This window comes from Actinia tenebrosa, unplaced genomic scaffold, assembly GCF_029948245.1.
Source record: "Actinia tenebrosa isolate PJP-AT-01 unplaced genomic scaffold, QUT_ActTen_1.0 PGA_scaffold0__85_contigs__length_37466705, whole genome shotgun sequence".
Lineage (NCBI taxonomy): Eukaryota > Metazoa > Cnidaria > Anthozoa > Actiniaria > Actiniidae > Actinia > Actinia tenebrosa.
Window position 1 is genome coordinate 13812966 of NW_028292569.1, and position 21845 is coordinate 13834810.

Genomic DNA, 21845 nt, shown 5'->3' on the forward strand with positions numbered 1-21845 from the left:
GGCTAGTGCTCTCTGAAAATAGTACAATGTCTATAAGCCGTTCCAGAGTCGTAGAAATGCATTGCATTATGGGGCTGTATTGAGGGACGCTCCATCAATATCAGGTGACATCTTGATAGTACTAGTTATACATAGGGTGAAGTTACTAAACCCGTGAAATAGATATTAAACTATTACACATTAGTAGACCCTAATTCCATTGTTTTCTTTCGTGTCTATCTATCGTGTCTATTTTATTTCACTGGTTCAATACCTTCACTCTAGTACTGTTTCATGAAGATATAGTGTCTGAACTCTAGTCTAAAAATGTGCACAACTTCATATAAGATGAAAACAATTCAAGGGTGATATGCCACTAGTTACTGTTAGTCACAATCGCTCAACAGTCGTAATATCACTACAAAGGATATATCAAATACATACACACAAAAACAGCTCGTTATCATTTAATAATGAGTTATCGTCCTAGCTGTATTTTTGTGTAATTTTATCACCTGTGTATTGATATTAATGAGTGTTCTCGCGGTGACCACAAGATAAGCATTATTCCTTCCCGATTTTTCCTTTCATTTTTCTTTCTTTCTTTCATTCCTTTTCATTTCCTGCAGTAGAACTCGCCTCAGCCTCTCACCGCAATAAACAGAATCAGAGGTCTGGTATCTAATAGCGTAAACAAGCATGACGTCATCATGCTTTGCAATGATTCGAGTTCCATCAAAATATGGCGGACGATAAAGACACGACAGAACTAACTGGAGACATTGAAATGGCTGCTCCGATCACTAAATCTTCACAATTTACCCTCGCTAAGGAATGGCTCAGCAAACGAAGAGCCACTATGAAGCCTTGGAGGGAGTTCCTCAGCACATCGAAGTTCTCCAAGCCGAAAAGCATCGCCGAGGTTGGTCGACGTGTCGTGAAAAATCTCGAAGAATATCAAAGTAACTACATTCTAATGGTCCTTCTTATTACCGTCTACTGTGTGTAAGTACACTTATATAGATTCTACACTGAATCTCCTAAGTATAATTCACTAAAGCAACGATTATTTGAGATTTTTTTGAATCTCAAATTAGCTTAGTTCAGAAAATTTCTGGCTCAGTAGAACGGATTTTTTTGAAAAAAAGAACACTAAACGTCCTCAAAGGTCGTTAAAGCATCACCAAAAGAAGGTTCTTACAAAGATTGCACTAAATTTACAGCAAATTGTTAAGTGAAATAATTAATTTATATCTTCATTCAACTCCAATGCATTGCTGTTTTGGGCTACCTGTGGTTTACGTAGACAGCTTTGAACATTCTTCTTGTAGAGGATTCGATACCTAGAAACTGTTTGATTTGAAGGTTGTACATTTACTATAATATGATCATATGTGCTACGTGCTGTTTGAGACCACAGTAGCGACAGGAAAACCAGGCAATAGATTACTGTCAATCAATTAAATTGTTCAGTAGCTTTACAGTGTACATACTCTGCAGATCTCATTGATGGCAGTGTATTGTCCTATTCCTATATCCTAGCCATTGTCTCTATCAGCTCATAGCAATGAAAACAGTGGTAAAGTGTTTTTGTGAACATACATCCCAACTAACTCCAGAGCACCTCCTCGAACCTTCTCTTAACAAAATTCAACAGTTCCTTTTTTTGTTACTCTATATAATTGGAGCGGAATTATGAATAATGTTTACTTAGGATAAATTATTAATTCACTTCATTTGAGACGCTAATAGCCCACTTCCGAGATATGTTTCACTTGTCACGCAAAAAGGTTTCAGTATGAGGCTACATGCTAAATTAAATTTATTCTTACCGCCTGTCACGAATGACTGAGCATTTAGCACATAGCCATATACTGAAACCTTCGGCGTGACAAGCTAAGCATATCTTGGAAGTGGGCTATTAGTAAATCTGTTTGGCTCGCTATTACCACAGGGTGACCAATCCTCTATTACTCATTGCTATTTCTATTGGAGGTGGAGGGTGTTGGTACCTCTCTTTTAAAAATGAAGGAAGAACGATTAAAATCTTGGGTAAGTACTAGAGCAGTTTTCATATGACTGTGAAAAAGTCGGGGCGGTATGTGCGCCTTGCTGTGACTGTGATGTTTTCTAGACTTTTAATTGGGGGATTTTTCTCCCGCAATGTGATTGGTCGAATAGTGCCGTGACATTGGCGTGACCATGTCCATGCCGTGTTCCAAGCCGTGTTTTGGACATTTTATAGGATGAAGAGTAAATTCTCGTGCAATGTGATTGGTCTGATGTATCCCTTGTTGTGTCACGACCGTGTTTGTGCCGTAAGCTTTTCACAGCCATACAAAAACTGCTGGATGCAACATCACAACACACTTATTACACTACAGTAATTATAATATACTATATGCAGAGCTTAAAATGACTGCCAGTCAGTAGCCAGGCATAATTAGAGACCAAATTACCAGCAGACCAGTAAAGAGTCATACCTTGGTCATACATTGTTTCTGTTACTAGTCAAAGTGGCCAGCAAGGCAAAGATTTGAGGGTACTAATTTGCAGGGGGATGTTTGTGAAAAAATCTTTCTAGAAAACAGTGTCCATGATACCTGACCCTTGTTTATGGTGTTTTATAGGGCGTGAATTCAGTGTTATGGAGCAGTATGGTGTGATTGCTTTGCTCTGTCTACCATTACTGTTTCTCGCTTCTGCTGGCTCAACTGTTTTCTGGATCATCGGTAAGTTTATTTGAATCTCTTAAATAAGTTTCCACGCAAATGGAAAACTTGAAGAACCGGAACTCCAAAATGGCCCACAACAAATAAAGTATGATATATTATACTTACACAAAACCTAAAATTGGGAAACCTGTGAAAATAGAAGATGGTTGTTCTTTTCTTATTAATCATTTGATTTTCAAGAACACATCTATTTTTTTGCAGGTGCTTCAGTCTTCACAATCCTCCTCCATGCCTCATTCCTCAGTGGGTCTTCATCACCAGATTCAAATGCCTTTGACTTGGAGATGCAGCCAGTCTAATTAAACCTCGTGTCTACGTACAAGATAGCACATGGATAGCCAATTGGGGATCTTTATTTCTTATAACAAGTATTGTTTCCATGGCAACCATTAGATTATTTGTGTTAAACTCACAACAATCAATCAATCTTAATTCCCAAGAAAAAGAGACAGAAATTCTTCTGATTTATTGTACAGTACTCCTGGGATTGAAAGAAATATTTAAGAACCATTGTGTAAGGGCTTTTATCCTTGAATAAATTGTACATGTTTTCATTTTAATAGTGGTCGTTTTTCTTCACCAATTCCTTTGTTTCTTTTGTTTTATTTCGCTACGCTCACTCATGAGAGATCTTTTCAACACCCAAAGATAAAATTCGTATCTCCGCGCACCCTATAATATCCTCTATTTCTTTTATGATCCAATAAAATCACTTGAAGCAGTGATACCTGTTGCTATTTGCCACCGATAAATTAGACAGCAAGCTGTTTTCAGTATTTATTTTCTCAATTATTACCCTGCTAAGCACAGGTCTCTTTGAAACACTGCCCACCACAGGGTATGCACACCTGTGAAAATGATATTCAACCAAAAGCCAGATTTTAAAGTAGGAAAGCCTCTGACTACATTCTGAAACACTATTTTTTAATTATGAAGTTTCTCTTACACCTCTACTAAATAATATACAAGTTAGATAAAGTTATAGACTAAAATCTTTATAGACTTTTGAAGTCTCCTTATTTCCTTAAATATATTTACATTTTTAACCGGACTTTAAGTCTTTCAGATATTTATTTATTATCTTTGTTTATTTTAAGAAAGAGTTTAGCTTTGCTACATGATTGGGGAAGAGAGCTTCACAGCAGGTTAGTTGTGAAAACGACCATGGGAAGTAGTAGTTTCTTATTGGTTGAAAATTGATACTGCTGTACTCTGATTGGTTGAACCTATCCTTATTTATGCCCAAATATGGCAGCTGGTATGGTAAATCCTATTTGCTCTTGCTGTGAGCGAACAATTTGTACGCCTGGGGTCTTATTGAATAAAATTCGTAGCTCCTGATTGGCCAATAATTGATATTCAGTAATTCCTCTTTGATTGGTCTAATCTATTCATTTCTATACCCAAATATGGTAATTGGAATTTTAAATCTAGGTTGCTTCTGGTTTAAGCAAATAATGTTAGTTGTCACGTGATCACTAAAGAACTACTGCTGACACAGCTATCCAACATGCTCAGAATATGAGATTTAAGCATTAAATGGCATTATCAGGGTCATGAGCGTTTCTCAATCCACAGAAAATCTTCATGAATCCTCTCTTGAATCTGCGATCTCTCATAGCGATGATCAGCGGATTTACCGCAGTAGACAGCAAAGCCAATGTGAGTCCGCCATTGATTGACCAATAGGAACCTGATGTTTCTTCAAGCAATACCTTCTTCATGACAATGATGGAATAGGGAAGCCAGCAGGCGAAAAACACCACAATAATCACCAGGATCATCTTGTGGGCTCGTAAGTCACGTTTTGGTCGAGTTTCGTTGGATTGTGGGATAGCAGAGTCGATATGAGAGATGCTCTCCATTGAAGCAGCGTAGCACGATGTCTTCTCGATGTCTTTGACGTGTTTCTCGACGACTGAAAAGATCTTCGCGTAGCAGAAGGTCATGACCAAGACGGGTAAAATAAAGCCAAATATTGACAGAAGAATCACGTAGGATTTATGGATGACCCCGACAGCTGCCCAGTGAGGACGGCATGTGTTGGTGTGAGGGTCGAAAGTATAGTTTCCCCACCCCACTAGTGGACCTGCTGCCCAGAACACTGAATGCACCCAACCATAGGCGAGCATCAGGCGCATGCGCTTTGATGTCATCTTCAAGTGGTAGCTGAAACAAACAAAATAACAGGTTTCAAAACGTGCTCTTTTTGTCATAACGGCCGCATTCCTTTTGGTCTCCTTGAAAAAAAGGATCTCTGTTGTCTGATCCCCTGTTAGAACATTAGAAACTAACCGGAAGAACCGGCCGGTCCGGCAGGCAGATGTCTAAGTTGAGATGCATATGCGGTCTGTATGTCTGTCTGTGTCTCCGCTTCCTCTCCCCTGAGAAGCCTTTTTCAGTCTCGCTTATATTCAGCTCACTAACTGGCGGTCTGTCTGTCAGCGGTCTGTCTGTCTGTCTGATGGTCTGTCTGTCTGTCTGATGGTCTGTCAGTCTGTCAGCTGTCTGTCTGTCTCTACGCTTAACCTTTTTCGAGGAATAGCTATTTTCTCTCTTAGTGTCAGTACGTACGAGTCTTCGTCATTGTTTTTCGTCCTTTTCGTCCCAAAAGACCATAAAGAATTTGATCAGACGCAATCCTAGATTTTATTCTATTGTATCGATGTTCTAGATTGTTCTTCTCATCACGTTTACTGATTTTAAAGACTCTGACGATGATAAACACTAATACCCTCTGGAAAATGAGCGTCTTTTCTTCTGGTTATCTATATTAACAGCATAGTGATCCGACTCTTAGTCTAACTATAGGTAAAATGACTTTAAAGCAATTATATCAAGAGTCATTAGGTTCTGCTATCTACTGGTTTCTGCTCGCTGGCTAAAGCTACCGGCTTTTAAGATTAAATTTGAAGGTGTCGAATGATTGCTATTCAGCCTTAACTTGACGGAAATTCAAAGTAAAATCTAGAAATGCATTGTGAAAGAAATTGCTTCCTCGAAATTTGAGAACTCGATTATCATCGGAGGAGAATGGGCGGAGGCGTACTACGTATGTGTTACGTGTGCGTCTCGTGTCTTTTCAAGGTTTTCTGGTTGATAAACAAGGCAGAAAGTATTCAAACCGCAGACATGAATTTAATTTAAAAACTCATAAACTTAATGCGAACATAAGTCTAAATGCCATGGTAATAGACTTTAAAGTCGTATTATTATGACAGACAGTTCCCATGGTGATGCATCTCTCCATGGTAACAGACTTTTTTTTCCATGATAGCGTGCCGCTATGGCCGAGTTTCTTATCGTAGGAGGTATGGTCGAAATTGGACAATCCTGAATATCTCCATCTTAATCCAGTGATTTTTTGATAATTTGGTTAAAATCGGGCTGCATTTGCCAAGCTCAATGAGATTTTACAACTAGATGTATTAACAGTATTAAGGATGTTCATTTTATCCAGCCCGGTCTCCCCAGTCCCTACGCTGGATATTAAACCCGGCAATGGAGAGAGACAGTGGTACTGCATGTTACCATGGTGATAGTTTCAAGTTCTACGTTTCCAAAACGGCGGCAAAAGGTCATTGGTTTCTGGTTAACTTGGTGGCACGTTTAATGTCGATACAAACAAAAATTTTGCTATTGCTATTGTAAAGGTTATTCACCACAAATATTCCCATTTAATATCAATGAATGTATATCATCAGTCCGTGCCTTTGATGAACAGCTGCAAAAAGGCTGGATGTCTTGACCACTGGCCGTGATGAGGAATCCTGCTCTCAGCAGCCACTTGTTATTAGAAAGCTTATTTAGATCAAGCAGCATAAAAAATGACTTCCTATGGCGTTGTCTTGTCTCAGAGTTCTCTACCATACTATGCCATTGAATTGCGACTGTGTAAGATACACAGCACTGTAGAATCAATATCATTATATTGAATGCCGGGTAACCTTTGTTTTCGTATTTAAAGACGCTAGTTTATTTCCACTCAGTATTTTGTTTGATAAAAAATAAATATATTTTTATTTAGTGTCTAGTCGTTCTAGTGCTTTCGCACTAATTGGGGACACTTTTTGCTCACACGCACTACCACTTCATTCAATATTATATGCACGCGACGATCAGCTCACATGTTGATTTTCACGGAGGGAGGAAACCGGAGAACCTGGAGAAAACCCTCATAGCATAGAAGAGAACAATACATCAAACAAACCTAATTTACATGTGGCGACCAGGAATCAAATTAGCAAACCCGATCCGTTGGACTCACAGCTGTGAAAGACGACGCGTTAACTCCGAACGCCACCCATGCTACATATATAGATATATTATTATTATCATTATTATATTAGCGGCTTACTTCTTTGGACTTCCTTAAAGAAAATATAGAGCTAAAATCCTACCAGTACTACGTGGAATAAAGGAGGATTTCCGGCCGCCGCGTGAGTCATTTCAAATTTAGGTTTGAGTGTCTAGATGAAATATTGACTAGTTGACTCTTGTTTATGTTAGGGAGAGTCGCATTCGAAATCATTCGTAAGGCTTTATTTCTTTCATTTTCTCTTTTTATGCAATTCGCCGTTTGTTGATCTTTTTCCACTTGGCCTTTTTTCAGGAGCGAAATTAAAATTGAAAATTATACTTTCACTCAACTCGAACTCTTATATCTCAAAAACAACGAAACAAACAATTGGAAGAGGAAAGAAAAGTGGAAAGACCATACTTACAGCAGTGGGTAGTTAATGTCCAGAAACCGGTCGACGCTGATAAAACTGAGCGTAGCCAAAGAAGCATTGATTCCAGTGCTGATTAGGAACGTGTGGGCCTGGCAAAAACATTTCCCGAAAATCCATTCTTGTTTGACAACAGCGATAGCGTAGAAAGGGATATAAACTACAGCAGTTAGTATATCTGCTACAGCAAGGTTGACGACGAAATAAAATGTTGGAGCATGGAGTCTGTAGTCGCGTAGAACCACATTGATTACAAGGTTGTTGCCAATGATGGCCGAAATGCAGATAAATACGAGAACAATTACATGAAAGACGATTAAACCTGTGCCTGGATAGTACGCAGGGTCTTTACTCGGAATTATGAGACTTTCTGCCGAGAAATCAGACGAGTTGTTCATATCGAAAGTGTTGCTACTCCGTGTTTTGACCTTAGCTCGATTTTCCGATGTTTTTATACTTGATCCATGGGAAACATATGACCAAACCTTCATGACGTAAGCAAAAAATTACGTATTTCCAATGAAGAACTGTCAGCTTGTGATGAGATCGCTCACTCAAACATTGAAATTCAATCAAAGAGAGAAGAGAAACCGCAGTGTTTTAGATACTCAATCATCATAAATATTTGATTTTTTAAAATAATTTTATGTGATGAAGAAAGCAGTCAAAACGAATTTAATTGGTCCCTCAGTGGTCCGGTTTCCTCGAGCGAATGTTCGGTCAAGTTTAAGACGAGATTCAGACACTGTTTTGATAATATCTCAATTTTTTCCCTAATTTATCAAAAAACCATTAGTAAAATCCATTAGATTGGCTTGTTTGATCCGGATAGCAGGACATTGTTTTACTTTTAGCGTTGATTAGAATTTCGTATGTTTCGCTTTGTCTGTGTTGGTTTTTAGTGACCTCAGGTCCTTAATGCGCATGCGCAAAAACGATAATCAAAAGATTAATCCATCAATCCAACAATAACCTGTGTTATCTAAATAACGATTTAAATACTCACAAAACTCTCTATAAAACGAAAAAAGCACGACTTCATTTGGCAAATTTTATTAGCCTAATTCGAGATTTTACTTATCAAAGTACAAAACAACCGGTCAGGCGAGTTCTCGATCGGCTTCCATCCGCTTTCGTTCTTCGCGGGAACAACCCGCTAAACACTCGCTTGGGTAAAAGTAATAGATTAGGAGCTTTGATAAAAATTGTGATCGATCAGAACACCTCCAGATTTCCCCCCAAGCACATTGAATTATTTCTGGAAAATCCCAATAAGATAAAAAGATTAGCAATAAAAATGTATAACTAATGCCGAAAGTACATAACATATAAGTAAATAACATATATATATAAGAAAATGTTTGAGGTTGGACCCTCACATGATTATATATGTATGACTGATTAAAACTGAGGCTGTTTGTTTTTTTCATCGCAAATAAATCAATAAGCCACTGATCCTGCTAAAGCTGTATGTTGTCACTATTTTACTGTCCATCTGACAAGATACAAGACAAATTAATTTTTTAAAGTAAAATTTGACATTATTTCAATGAGTGAATTTATTAAATAATTTTGTCTTGCTATTACCTTTCTCCATTCTCGTCAATATTAGATCTTAGATTTTAGAGTCGGTTTTCAACGAGTTGAAAAACACAATTCGCCATATTGCAGCCAATATTCGTCGATAATTTTTTTTAGTACAGCTAGTAGTATTGTTTAGTGTTTGAAAAAAAAGTAAATGACATCCTCAAAGTTAGATGACGTCTGTGACGGATTATTTGCTTTAGGAACTTCTAATAAATTTTGGTGATAGATAAATGCTATGTTGTTGGATCTAGAAAGATCCGGACTTTTTCTCGCGAGATCAAGTTCCTATCCAATGATTTTACTCTTTTCTTTATATTTTCCTTTTCTTTTTAAACTTATATGTTGCTAAAAATATGCGCCAAAGATTTTTAATTAAAATTAATTAATATGTTATCAAAGTAATGGATTTACACTAAAATGAGATGAGCCGTTACTTACAAGTCAAGGGAAATCCGGTCAAGCCCCCCCCTAAATCTTTGGCTTGATCTGCCCCTTCTACAAGAGTTTTATATTTAGCGGAAAAAGACTTCCTCACACGTGACGTCAAAATTTCTTTCGCGCGCTTTTCCACCGGTTATCCTCATGGACAATCATCGTTTAAGCGAACTAAAACAAGTTGAAATAACTAATTGGATTATCTATTGAATTAAAAAGGGTTCTAGAAATTGCCTTTGTTATTCATTTATCTCACGTGCCTTGAGGCTTGAGTCAAATCATTGAAATATTTCATATTTTAGAAAAATAATGATGAATGAGATAGCACAAGAAATGCTTACAATTTAAATTATTAATTAGTATCACCAGCCATGCAAGCTCACACTTGTGTTCTTTTTATTTATTACATTTGTGGCACGAAAATTTCGAAAATATAAAAGGCAATACAATAAATTTTTTTTTACATGTCAGGGTTAACAGAAAAGTCCCTTTGCGACTTAATAAATTGACTATATGGCTATTCTGATGGAATTCCTGTATGTGTGTTTATTATCATCTAAATCGACCAAAACCAACTTGATTCAGCAAATAACACTAGGAAACATATGGCCAAAACGCGTAAACGCTTTCACTATCACTTGTAACTTTCTTTATTATTTTTATTCTTATTTTTTCGTTTCTTTTAAAACCCGACTAAAATTTCGAAAGACCGAACGTGGGTACCGGAAACGATTCAGGTTGACCTTGAAATGCGTAATATATTATTTTTCCGTGATCTAGCATCTAAACCTCCGTCATCAAAATGAGAGTGTCATTGTATTGGCATCCAGGGTGAATGGCTTAGATTTTGGTAAACCGTAGATCACGTATAAGAGGCATGCTATACTACTGAGACTTGTACCCATTCTCTTAAGCCACTGCACGGTCGTAATAAGACGAGCGAGACCTGGTTTGATTTTGCGGGTAAACCATGGGTGACGTATAAGGGGAGTGCTATAGTTCTCTAAACTTGTGTCCATTGCCCAGTCATCGCACGGGCGTACTAAGACGAGAGGAACCTGGATTGATTTAAGACAAACCTTGGATGGCTGGGTGATTAACTAGCCACGACTTGTGCCCATTCTCTTAGTTAGTACGCGGTTGTGCTAAGACGAGCGGTACTATACTGACTGTATGAATCCGATTCATTTTCAAATAGTATTTTCAAGGGGAAAAACAAAGATTTTTAAATTTATTTATTTTAATCGTGTATTTTTAATATATAATAATAATAATAATAATAATAATAATAATAATGTAATAATGTATAGGTTACGCTGTGCGCCCTATACAGGTCATAGATTTTTTGCATCTATACGTTTTAGTACTGCACATAATAATAATGTAACTTATATAGCACACATATCAAAATTCATTGCGCTTCAAAATAAAAGAAATAATACATATCTGACGTATATTAAAAACAATATTAATGGAATGTCACACATAGTGTGTTAAATACTTACAACAGCTATATACACCTAGCTTCGAGCCACTCAGAGAACTAGTAATATATATCTTGACGATATCACCATCCGAGTATCTATTAATATATTATTTACTCCATAATATTTTTTTACTATTTAACTAATTTGTACAATATAGATTTATGCATAATTTTAATTATAAATAATGATTCATATATTATTTTTTACATGGGCTATTTAAAAACCAGGTGCGAAATCTCAGTTGATTTTCAACGAATATCGAGCACAAGGTATTTAAGCTATTTCTAATTAGAACAAGCGTAATAGGTAAATTACGAGCCTTATATTAGATGAAACGACTGAAGAAGAGTGCCATACAAGCCTTTCACAACTTCAAGTCGCGTAAATAATGAGCCAGCTCAGCTAGGAACCGTGGGCAGTTATTTCTAGCTTTTTCTTAGCATACACAATTTTTTAACTTCTGTCAAGGAACTTATTTACCAAGTACAAGAAGTTGCAAAACTCAACTACTTTTTCAGTCGAGGTGTAAAAATTCAAGATGGCGCACGGTGACTAGAGCCGGATTGGCAACCAACCACACAGGGACCCCAACCCCTACATAACAGGGAGAACCCAATACTACCTTTGACTCTGATAACGGCTTTCTTTAAGATCTTAAGTCAGGGGATATATTCTTTCATAGGCGGCGAAAAGACTCAAGTTTATCGTGTCTCAACCATCGACTTCTCTCGTCTTGAGTCTTTTTGTACAGCGGTCTTCGATGTAGTCGACAACGTTTGATCAACACGTTGAGTCAAGGCCAAATTTGAATGGGTTTCATTACGTGAATGGATGCCATTCTCCCAAGGATTCCGACGAGAGCACAGAGTTTTCTGAAGACCCCGTCTAAATCTTCTGTCTCTTATAGTATAAACAATCGGGTTTATAAAGCTGTTCGTTAAAGCTAGTGTTAGTCCAAGATTGGCTAACCAATATGGTGCCAACGTCTGACCAGTCAGGATTTTCCAGGATGTACCAAACGTGTATGGTAACCAGCAAAAGCAAAACGCGCCGATGATTATAAGAATAGTTTTATGAGCCTTTTTATCTCTCGCTGGTCGTGGAGATGTCCGTTTACCCGTGTCCTCGGTGCCGCTGCTAGCGCCGTGTGACATGGAGAAGTCTTTAGCGATCTTCTTTGATTGATCCTCTGCAACCCGGAACATCCTAAAATAGCTGTAGATGGTTACTATGACAGGAATAGCAAAGCCGAAAATCGCTAGCAGGATTCCGTAAACTTTACCGGGCGTTTCAATTGGCGCGAAGTTTGGTCGACAAGTGTGTGTCGTGACATCAAAGAGAGTCTCGCCCCAGTTCCACAGGGGACAGGAAGCCCAAAAGATAGAGTGTAGCCAAATGAAAGCTATCAACATCTTGGTCTTTTTCTGCGTCATGCGACCATAATACCTGCGTTAGAATAAATGTGCACGATAATTATTTACGTGGCTCTCTAAATATCAAAGGGACATGGTAACAATGTTGTCGCGCATGGAATTGTGGGTCAAAATTCAGAAACGCGGACAAAAAACTCCACCATCTTGTTCCCCAAATAAATTCAGTCATAGTTGAAAAATAAAAATGTATCTGAATTTAATTGATTTAACCAATGAATCGTCATTTCTAGTCTCTGACACCTGAATTTTGATTTTAGTTTCGAAACATGATTATGTCCAATAGCTACTGACAGTGGTCTAACGGGTTATCTTAAATAATCAGTCTTCGAGACAGCTAATGGTGCTAGACAGCCTTCTTCGAAATATTAACCCTGCAAATTCTTAATAAGAATATTGATATTCATTTTGAAACCAACTAAACGACTTCGTATCTGACCAGTATCTAATAGCTAAGGGCAGTCTAACAAGTTATTGTAAATAATCAGTCTTTGATACAGGTGATGGTGCTAGACTTTTCTGGAAATATTAATCTTGAAAATTCTTAATAAAAATGTTGGAAAAGTAGTTTGTCTAGAAAAGTGCACACAAAACGAGTTAACTGGGATGCTACAAAATACTCGAAGAAAAAGGGTTCAAATTAGTGGTGTTGAACATTTTTGCGATTTTCTCACTACTGTGAACTATGATTTATCCCCCTCAATTTCCAGCAATTTCAATTGGTACTATTGGTATCGTATTTTACTTAAACACATCTTTACACAGCTTCTCAACGTTCAATATCGAAAACTATAGTTAAAGACTTTATTATTATTATCACTATTCCCTTGGTTTCCTTGTTATGTCGTATCCATGACAACCGAGCTCACTTCATATTCTCTGGTTATGATAAAATACTGATACGATAATTTAAAAAAATTATAGCAAAATGGTAAGAATCCTTTATTTAATAATATCAGTGCAAATATATCTACCAATGACGCTGTTTCGATGACGACCCATGAGGTCGTATTTTTGTTTCCATAGTCAAAGTGAATTCAATTCAAGAATTCATTAGAAAGCAGTTTATTAAATATGAATGAACTAAATTGTCCTTTTTCTGCTCATGGAATGACGTTGCCTGAGGCCATGTTTATAAGAAGAGCCGACAACATCAATAAGGTTCAATTACGTATTTTCAGTTTCTTCCTTATTTTCCTTTTTCCTTTTTCCGTCAAGACATTAATGTTATTTTTTTTAGCGTAACTTAGCCTTAAGACCTAGCTACCCGCTGATCAACAAAATAGGGAGTTTTCACGTCTTGAATGGCATTTCAAACACATTGAATTCTATTGCAGGGTTTTTCTTCGGAATACATGTGGGTAAGCTTAATGCAATACGTAAGTCTCCGCGATTTCCGTTTACAAGTGCCATTTCTCGTTTGCTTATAGCATTGGTGTTGGTTTTCTTTGCATTTCGTCTTAATAATCCTTACTATAATGAAATTAACTTGACCAGGAAAAAAAAAATTCACGTAATTACGTTACCTAAGAAAAAAAGATAGTTATTCTTGCTCTAACTGAACTTTGCGCATCACCTTTTAGGAAATTTTAAGAATTAAAATGCATGGAAAATTTCGTAAAAAGAAAAAGAAAAAGAGACAAGAAAAAACAATAAACTTTCAAATTTAAACTAAAAAAAAAAAAACGAGAAAACTTACGTGGGGAAATTATTTGAAACGAGGGATTGCGCACAGGCGCAAGTCGAGATTTTTTTCGAAACTGGCATTGGGAATCAAGGTTGGTGCATGTAGCGGTGATGCATTCGCCTCTCGCGTTCGATTCCTAGACTCGACATCACTTGTGAATAGAGTCTCTTCCCTGAGTCAAGGGTTTTCCTCGGCTCTACGACAAAATTAAAATTAACAAGTATACATTCCAGTTCGCTCTTTTGGGGCTCAGTAGCCGTGCCCTGACTTAGATCAGCCCAGAGGTTGTTTCAGGGTTCTATCTGTGAGTTAGCCATGCCCTGACTTAGATCAACCCAGAGGTTGTTTCAGGGTATGCCCTGACATAGATCTGCCCAGAGGTTGTTTCAGGGTATGCCCTGACTTAGATCAGCCCATAGGTTGTTTCAGGGTTCGATCTGTGAGTTAGCCATGCCCTGACTTAGATCAGTCCAGAGGTTGTTTCAGGGAATCAATAAAATTTGAATTTGACGAAGGTCATTTTACCTATCATAGCAATCAAGTCGAGTTGTTGAAAGTAGCACCAGTTTTCATATTTAGTAAGTGTGTAAACAAGCTAAGCCTATAGTAGCCGGCTCATTTTCACGTCAAAAATGAACTCAGTTTTAAATGACTGTACTGTACATTTGCAGTCCAGGGTTTTGTTTGTTTTTTAATTATATTGATCTTAATGTCAGGGAGATCAATTGAGTCCACCTTTCTTGAAAAAATGAGTAGTCCTGCTTCAAAGCTGCTTATACACTTCAAAGCTGCTTAAAAATTTCACTTCACGGCTAACAGCATGCGTCATTTATTGAGTCAAAAAGCTGTGCACAAAATGGCTCTTAGATATTTTTGTTGTTCTTCAGAATCAAGAAAGCATAACAATTGTAAACATGCAGAATATATTGTGTGTTTGAATCGTCACTAATTCTAGTTTTACGCGGTTCTTAAGAGGAAATTGAAGTTGAAAAAAACAAAGGTAGAGGGAAAGTGGACGACTGAAATAAATTTAAAAAAATAATTGTTCTTCCTCTGTTATTTTTCCCGTTTTCATAGCATGGCGCTTAATGTGTATTAATCTGATCGTCTTTGATATATCTTCGACGATATGCTAATGAAACGACTTCATTATGAATTTATATTTTTAGAAATAACATATTGTTTCTTACGATACAGCTAGAAGCAAAGCTGACCTATAGTTTTCAATACTGTTCATTATAGCTTAATCCTTACCTTAGAGGATCAGAGATGTCGAGAAATCTATCCACGCTTACAACGCATAGAGTCATAATGGAGGCATTGAAACTTGTAGAGACTACAAACGCGTGAGCTCTGCACAAAGTTGAACCAAGGACCCAAGCTTGGTTAAAAACAGATACAATGTAGAATGGGACATAACCAACCCCTACCAATAAGTCAGCTACAGCCAAGTTTCCCAGAAAGTAAAACGTAGGGCTGTGAAGTCGATGATCAAGTCGAATCACCAAAAGTACTGTGGGGTTACCAATGATGATGGCTAATGTTATAATCACCAGATAAAAGACGTGAAATGTTTTTTCAGAGACGTTGGGTTCATAGCTATTAACTGGGTTTGTTAGATTCATGGTCTTGGAGAGTTTTTGGAGGCTTGCTTCCAAGTGACCGACAAACTGACTGGCCTACGGTCTTTATATATGCTAATATATCTGAAATGTTGATTAGAGTCTGAATGGGCTGGATTTCCCGCCGCGAGATCCACTTAAAAACTTGCTTCAAGCGCGAACAGATCCAAGGCATCTATTTTCTTTAGATCCGGTATATAGTGAAGCTGACAGCGGTTATCTAAATAATCCGAAGGAACTATAGAACATTGGTGCTTTTCTCAGAGTCTTTCAATCCAATAATTGAAAATATCAGACTTCCCTGTCTTCCCTGTCAGTGGTAGTCAATGACCACAAAAGGTTATCCACGTCACTAGAAAAGAACAATCAAAAACCTGCAACGAAAAGAAGAAAAATAAACGTACTGAAAACAGCGGTGGTCAAATGAAAGGTCATGAGCATTATAACAGCATTAGAAATGTTATACCAAGACGTGCAAATGTATCAAACGACATCGTTCTAGGAATAAATGTCTAGAATAGTCTTTAACCTTCCTTTTTGGCATACGATAATTTTATATACTAAAGGTCATGAATGCGTAGGTATTGCCTTTCTTCCGAAGTTTGCCTTCGAGGTAAATAAAATACGGACCTTACATTTAAAGAAATATCATTTCAAAGGTGCCCAGAGGGGAAAAACTAATCGATTTGTGGGCGAATATACCTGTAACTTATGATTACTTTGTCAGTGTTGATTCATTGAGCTGCTTTACAGAGATCATAATTCCGCATAATCCTTTCGTCGTCTGCCGGTTTATTTATACATTCATTTCTCATTAACTCTCTCCTCAAAAGTCCATAATTAATTATAAAACTGTCAACGAGTTTCTCAAATCTAGTGTTTTTAAGTGTTGTTGTCGTAGAAATTTGAAGTTTGCCTGCCAAAGTTGACAAAATGTTTGTATTAGATAAAGTTTTCAGAGCTCTAGTCGTTTCTAACGCCGAAAGACGAAAATAATGTGTTTAAAAATAAAGTGTATGAAAAAGTCCTTAAAACTCAGACAACCTTAAAAATCATTATTAGTTTTACTACTTTAAATGTGGGCATTTGAAATCGTCTAGAACGTACGATACTATTCAACAGGAAAAACCTATTAATTACATTTGTCAACATTCTCGTTCACTCTGTTTGTTTTCAACTCAACCAGTTTCGTCAGTTTTAAAAATATTTTTAAGAAGCTCTCACATTTCTTTAGCTTTGAAAAGTACATTTTGGATTTCATGATGAATGACATCAATCATTCCGCCGCTTCCTCTAATCAGGAAGATTTTCTTTTTTGTGACCTAAATTTGTTTTCTAATTCACTATCTTCACCTTAATGTTAATTGATCTAGGATTAAGAGTAGCAATATAACAAACCACGCGTTTTTAGGGTAAATTAAGTGCTGAACATCTTCAAATAGAAGAACGTTTCATGCCAGTCTGGAAATAACTGGACAATTACTGGAGCCTTTGTTGACTTCCTAGTTCAAATTCAACCACATTTTTGTATGTAAAAATGCTCGAAAACCTTAATGCTCAGAAAATTACATTTTTTGCTAGATTTGTTGCCAAATCATTACCACATTCGTATTCCTCATTTAGAAAATTGCCCAAAAGGCGAAAGTTCATAATATTCGATATTATAATCACAAATTGCTTCATCAAAAACAAGTTGTTTTGATTTTTCATTTCTAAATCAGCGTTAAATTGAAAGTCTGTTGTTCAATTACCAATGGTCATGATTTTCGAGTTAAATAAATAAACTTAGTTGATGTCGCACGTCGATACATTTTCATCATAAACTGATTCTACACAAAAAATGATTTTGGAATTTCCAAAATAAGTGCTCAGTGTTTAATTACTTGATTAAAACGAAATAATCAAACAATGAGAAAAAGTAAAATCGTCAAAGTAAAATCGTTCAACAAATTTTCAAAACAAGTATGAAAAGCCGGGCCACGTAACACGTGTTGAAACCTTTGAGTTTTGCTTTAACTCGAAGATAGTCTGAAATTTAGCGAGTTGCATAGATTAAAAGAGGCTAGAAAATTAAGAGAATGCTAGTAGTCTTGCATTTTTTTTTGTTGGATGACCATTAGACAAACTGAGCTTTTGTCATTGTTTTTTAATCTCAAGTGGAAATATATCGTTCTTATTGCTTATTGCTTGAAGCATCACCGAAAATAAGGTGTTGAGACCTTATAACTTTGGAGGTACTAAAAGGCAATCAGTGGCAAGCCAAAGCGAAAAAAAGTTGGAATGAAAAGCATTAGACTTAAAATGACGGAATTTCGTGAAAAATTAGTCGCCACATTAACTAACAAAAGAATGAAATATTGAAAGAGATAAATCAAGTTCGCTGTTGAAGGCTTTTACCTTTTCAATATAAGCCGTGATCACTTTTGACATTTTGAATGAAAGAAATATTAGAAAACGACTTAATGGACATTTGCTTTTATTCTGCCGAAACCTCGCATAAAAACTGTTATATTTCATTATTTCTATTTTTTAGGTAAACTGGATTCAGTTCCCAGACCATAAAATACCAATCGGACTTCTACTGCTTCAAGATATCATCATTAGTCTCGCTTTTAAATTTTCTTATTCCTAAAAAATAGGTCTTTTTTTCTTTACCTCGAGTGACTTCGGATTCAAAAACAGGAATCTCTAAATCATGCTTTTAATTTAAAAGGGTTTTTGTCATCCGTTATCATGAAACCCGTTCCCGCGAGCAAGGGATTTGAGTTGACTCAAATCACATCCACCCAACAATGAGCTCATTTTGCTATTTGTTTTTTCTTCGTATATTTTTCTACGTAAAGATAGATAAACAAAATAATTAAAGAGTCGAACTTGACATTACAATTGCTAGAATTTACTGCAAAAAGTATTAAAATTAAGATGATATGATATACATATATATATATATATAAAAGAAAATATGCCGTGCGTCAAAAGCAATATAAAATTGAAATTTATCGCTCTAGGGGTTTGAATCTTTATAAACAAAAACGAAAGATAGATAAAGTAAATAAATAATAGAGCTAGCACTGGATTATTCGCAAATGTTTTGCATCAGCACAAATGTCAAGGTCTCCGAAAAATAGATAAACTAAAAAATAAATAATAGGGGTTGGTGCTAGATTATTCGCCGATTTATAATTACCGCAAAATGTCAAGGACACTTTTTATTGTTTTCTTAACCGATTTGAAATAAAAAGACTGTCTTGATCTCTGTTTCTTGATGCCTCAAGGGAGGTTGTGAAACACTATTCTTGACTGTGTTATTTCGTGTTACCAAAGTATACTTTTTCTTATCTTTGTTTGTTTATCTGAAAGGAAGAACGTCTATGCTCTGTGTTGTCCTTTCGGCGATGAAACAAGATAATGTTACGTGCCAAGTATCTTTTACATGACACTTGATCTGTAAGCGTAGGAGTTAAGATCATTTTTATAGGAACATTTAATGAATGAATATAAGAAGGCAGGTCAGTTAAGGCGTCATTTTGATTCATCCCGTCGCAACGATAACGCCAAAAAAAAAATAAATAAAGAAATAAAAAAAAAAAAATAAATAAATAAATACCAAAACAAAAAACAAAGGAAATACAAAAGCAAGGGAACGAAAAATAATATTTACAGCTTGCTTTTCTTCTGGATTATTTTGCTATGAAACAGCTAAAAAAACGCAAAAGACAATTAAAAACAACAACAAAACAACAAAACAAAATAAAAAACGGCGAGCGATGATTCGAAGGTGCTGGAATCAAGTTGAACGAACTGGACAACAGAAACCAAACCAAAGTTCCTGTTCCGAAAATGATTACGAAGTCCTTCCGAGGCGGTTCCGAGAAGTTTCCGGTGAAAGTGATGACTTCATTTTCCATGTTTCTTAGTGGCAAGCGGGCAAGCTGGGTTTTCGTAGATTTTTTAATTCCCTTGTATTACTTTTGCCCTTGTTAATTTTTCAACTCATTTCAACAGCAGCTTTTTAATAATGAATGAAAAAATGAGAGCGTTTCAAGTAAAACAATGCCATTGTGCTGTGCTGTGCTTCTCTGTGCTTTTCATTTATTCAGATTGGACTTCTTTTTAGTTTGTTCTCTTTTCTGTTAGCGCTTTATGAGGTTGTAGTTATTATGATCACTTGTTTAATCCATTACAAAGAAATAAGCGTCTCCATTATCAACCCAAAAATGAAAATTATACAACGTCATATTGGGTTCCTTTTGAAAGAATTTATGGTTCAAATTTTTTACGCATAATCCGTATAGTCTTTTTATCTTTCATTCGCAGAGAGAAACTGAGATGTCCTTTGTCTTAAGAAGTAGTATAACATGAGCCCACTCCCAACGAAAGGAGCAAAGGAGCAAATACTTCCTACTGAAAAAAAAGAGAAAAACTTACCTCACAATACCTCGCGAAACGACGTTACTGTTGGCGTACAGCCGAAGCTAAGCTCAAAGATAAACGTCCTTTATTATAAGCTCTTGCAGTTATGGTACTACGGAAAAAGGAAAAAATTAGAAACAGGAAATGAAGAGCGCCCTTCCTCTGAATTAATGGAGAATAAAAACACACTCCCAAATATTAATAACGCCAGCAAGCCGCCGAATAAATACATAATTTGACGCCCACACGAATACAGATAAAAATCTTTAGACATAAGTATTAGTAGAAAACAAACAAAGTGGTTTTACGTTTTTACAAATCGATTAATAATTTTGGCAAATCAACTGACTTGGAATTCAATAAATCGTTATATGTTAGCACGATGTTCTTTTGTTAAGGCTTAGGGTTAGGCTGCGTTCATAATGTATGGCAGAGGGGGAGAAAACTTACAAGAAAATGGGAGGGGGGGGGGGGGGGGATTTTGATTTTTCTATCAGAAAAATGTGGGGATACAAAATGTTCGGTATCAAAGAAGCTACATCTTGCTTGGGGGATTGCTAATTTTTTTGAGAATTGTGAGAGGGGTGTTGATAATTTTTTTTTTTTTTTTGCATTTAAAATTTTCACCTGCAACCCCCCTCCCTCTGCCTTACATTATGAACGCAGCTTTAGCAGAAAAGAACGTGAAAATAGAGCTAAATCTACCATTAATAACTATTTTTATCAACAAATTCCGGTACCCTGAAAGAAGAGGGTCATTTTCTTCCTAGGCGTTCCGTCTAGCCAGGTAATATCGAACAGGATTTTACTCCCGGAAGACTTGAAGGCAATTCTAAAAAAAAAATATAAATCAGAATTTGGTCGTGTAGTTTATTAAAAAGGTCTGTCTTGTCTTGTCTAAGCTATACAGCACTTATATATAATGGCTGACAATTGCACGAAAAAAAAAAAAAAAAAAAAAAAAACGACGTCGTCCGTCATTTGTTCGCAATAAAGGCACATGAAATGCGTTTTTAGAAGAAAATTATAGAAATTGACTTTTTGTAACGGTGAATTATATCCGCCAAGAGGTCTTTAAAAACAATTATATAAGAATTTCGAAATCATTTTGTCATTTTACGCTGCCTAAATGAAACTAATATAAAATAATGGATCAATACCCAAGCAAAATGGAGTTTGGAATTTTCTTTGACCCCATTCGGTTAGATTAAAAACCATGATGAAGCCGTTCGACGTCTGCTACCGCATCAATGAGCCAATCATGAGCCAGCAAAAGTAATCTATATTTTCAATACAACTGTTTGTATTTTAACGCATCATATCAGTGTGATATCAAACGGGGAAGAGAACGAAAAGGCCATCACGTCTGTTATCTAATAAGCGGCACAGTTATGATTGTTTTTAAAATATCTTAATACCTTATTTTAAAACATATGACATGTATTATATCTGATATCATCCAAATCAGCCTTCATGTATTATACATAATTTTGTGTCTAATCGTTGATTTATCATGCGCAGATTAGTCGATATTTTCAGCAAAATGTTTTTTATCATTGTTACTAATCGTATAAAATAACTAAGTTTTAGGAGGTATATCTGTAAAAATAAGACAAAATTCAAAAATCGATTTCGTATATATTTGGTCCAAACAGGTGGAATACCACCTAAATAAACGTACTGCTTTTCCGATTTTTGATAATTTCACTTTTCTTTTGAGAAAATCGAGAAAATCGATTT

At 36.2% G+C, this 21845-nt stretch overlaps 2 protein-coding genes across 2 annotated transcripts; one reads left to right on the top strand and one right to left on the bottom strand.

Annotated features, from left to right (window-relative positions):
- Positions 1-683: 683 nt before the first annotated feature.
- LOC116303501 (prenylated Rab acceptor protein 1) lies at positions 684-3274 on the top strand. The gene is made up of 4 exons (XM_031713055.2): positions 684-984; positions 1934-2031; positions 2610-2711; positions 2916-3274. Exons 1-4 carry the CDS (start codon positions 722-724, stop codon positions 3011-3013), a joined length of 561 nt encoding a protein of 186 aa, XP_031568915.1. The 5' UTR covers positions 684-721; the 3' UTR covers positions 3014-3274.
- Positions 3275-3479: 205 nt separating this feature from the next.
- Positions 3480-20204, bottom strand: LOC116303510 (uncharacterized). Its single transcript, XM_031713066.2, has 5 exons — positions 20121-20204; positions 15325-16066; positions 11658-12399; positions 7439-7947; positions 3480-4883 (listed from the first exon to the last, which is right to left on the bottom strand). The coding sequence occupies exons 2-5, from the start codon at positions 15693-15695 to the stop codon at positions 4250-4252; spliced, it is 2256 nt and encodes a 751-aa protein (XP_031568926.2). The 5' UTR covers positions 15696-16066; positions 20121-20204; the 3' UTR covers positions 3480-4249.
- Between the last annotated feature and the right edge of the window lie 1641 nt (positions 20205-21845).

Bases quoted from the DNA above. Each gene is read 5' to 3' on its own strand.
- LOC116303501 (XM_031713055.2), top strand. From the start codon at position 722: ATGGCGGACGATAAAGACACGACAGAACTAACTGGAGACATTGAAATG. The intron at 2,032-2,609 runs GTAAGTACTAGA...GGTGTTTTATAG, and splicing joins AAGAACGATTAAAATCTTGG to GGCGTGAATTCAGTGTTATG. The intron at 2,712-2,915 runs GTAAGTTTATTT...ATTTTTTTGCAG, and splicing joins AACTGTTTTCTGGATCATCG to GTGCTTCAGTCTTCACAATC.
- LOC116303510 (XM_031713066.2), bottom strand. From the start codon at position 15,695: ATGAATCTAACAAACCCAGTTAATAGCTATGAACCCAACGTCTCTGAA. The intron at 12,400-15,324 runs GTAAGGATTAAG...ATTCTAACGCAG, and splicing joins GACATCTCTGATCCTCTAAG to GTATTATGGTCGCATGACGC. The intron at 4,884-7,438 runs GTAAGTATGGTC...TGTTTGTTTCAG, and splicing joins GACATTAACTACCCACTGCT to CTACCACTTGAAGATGACAT.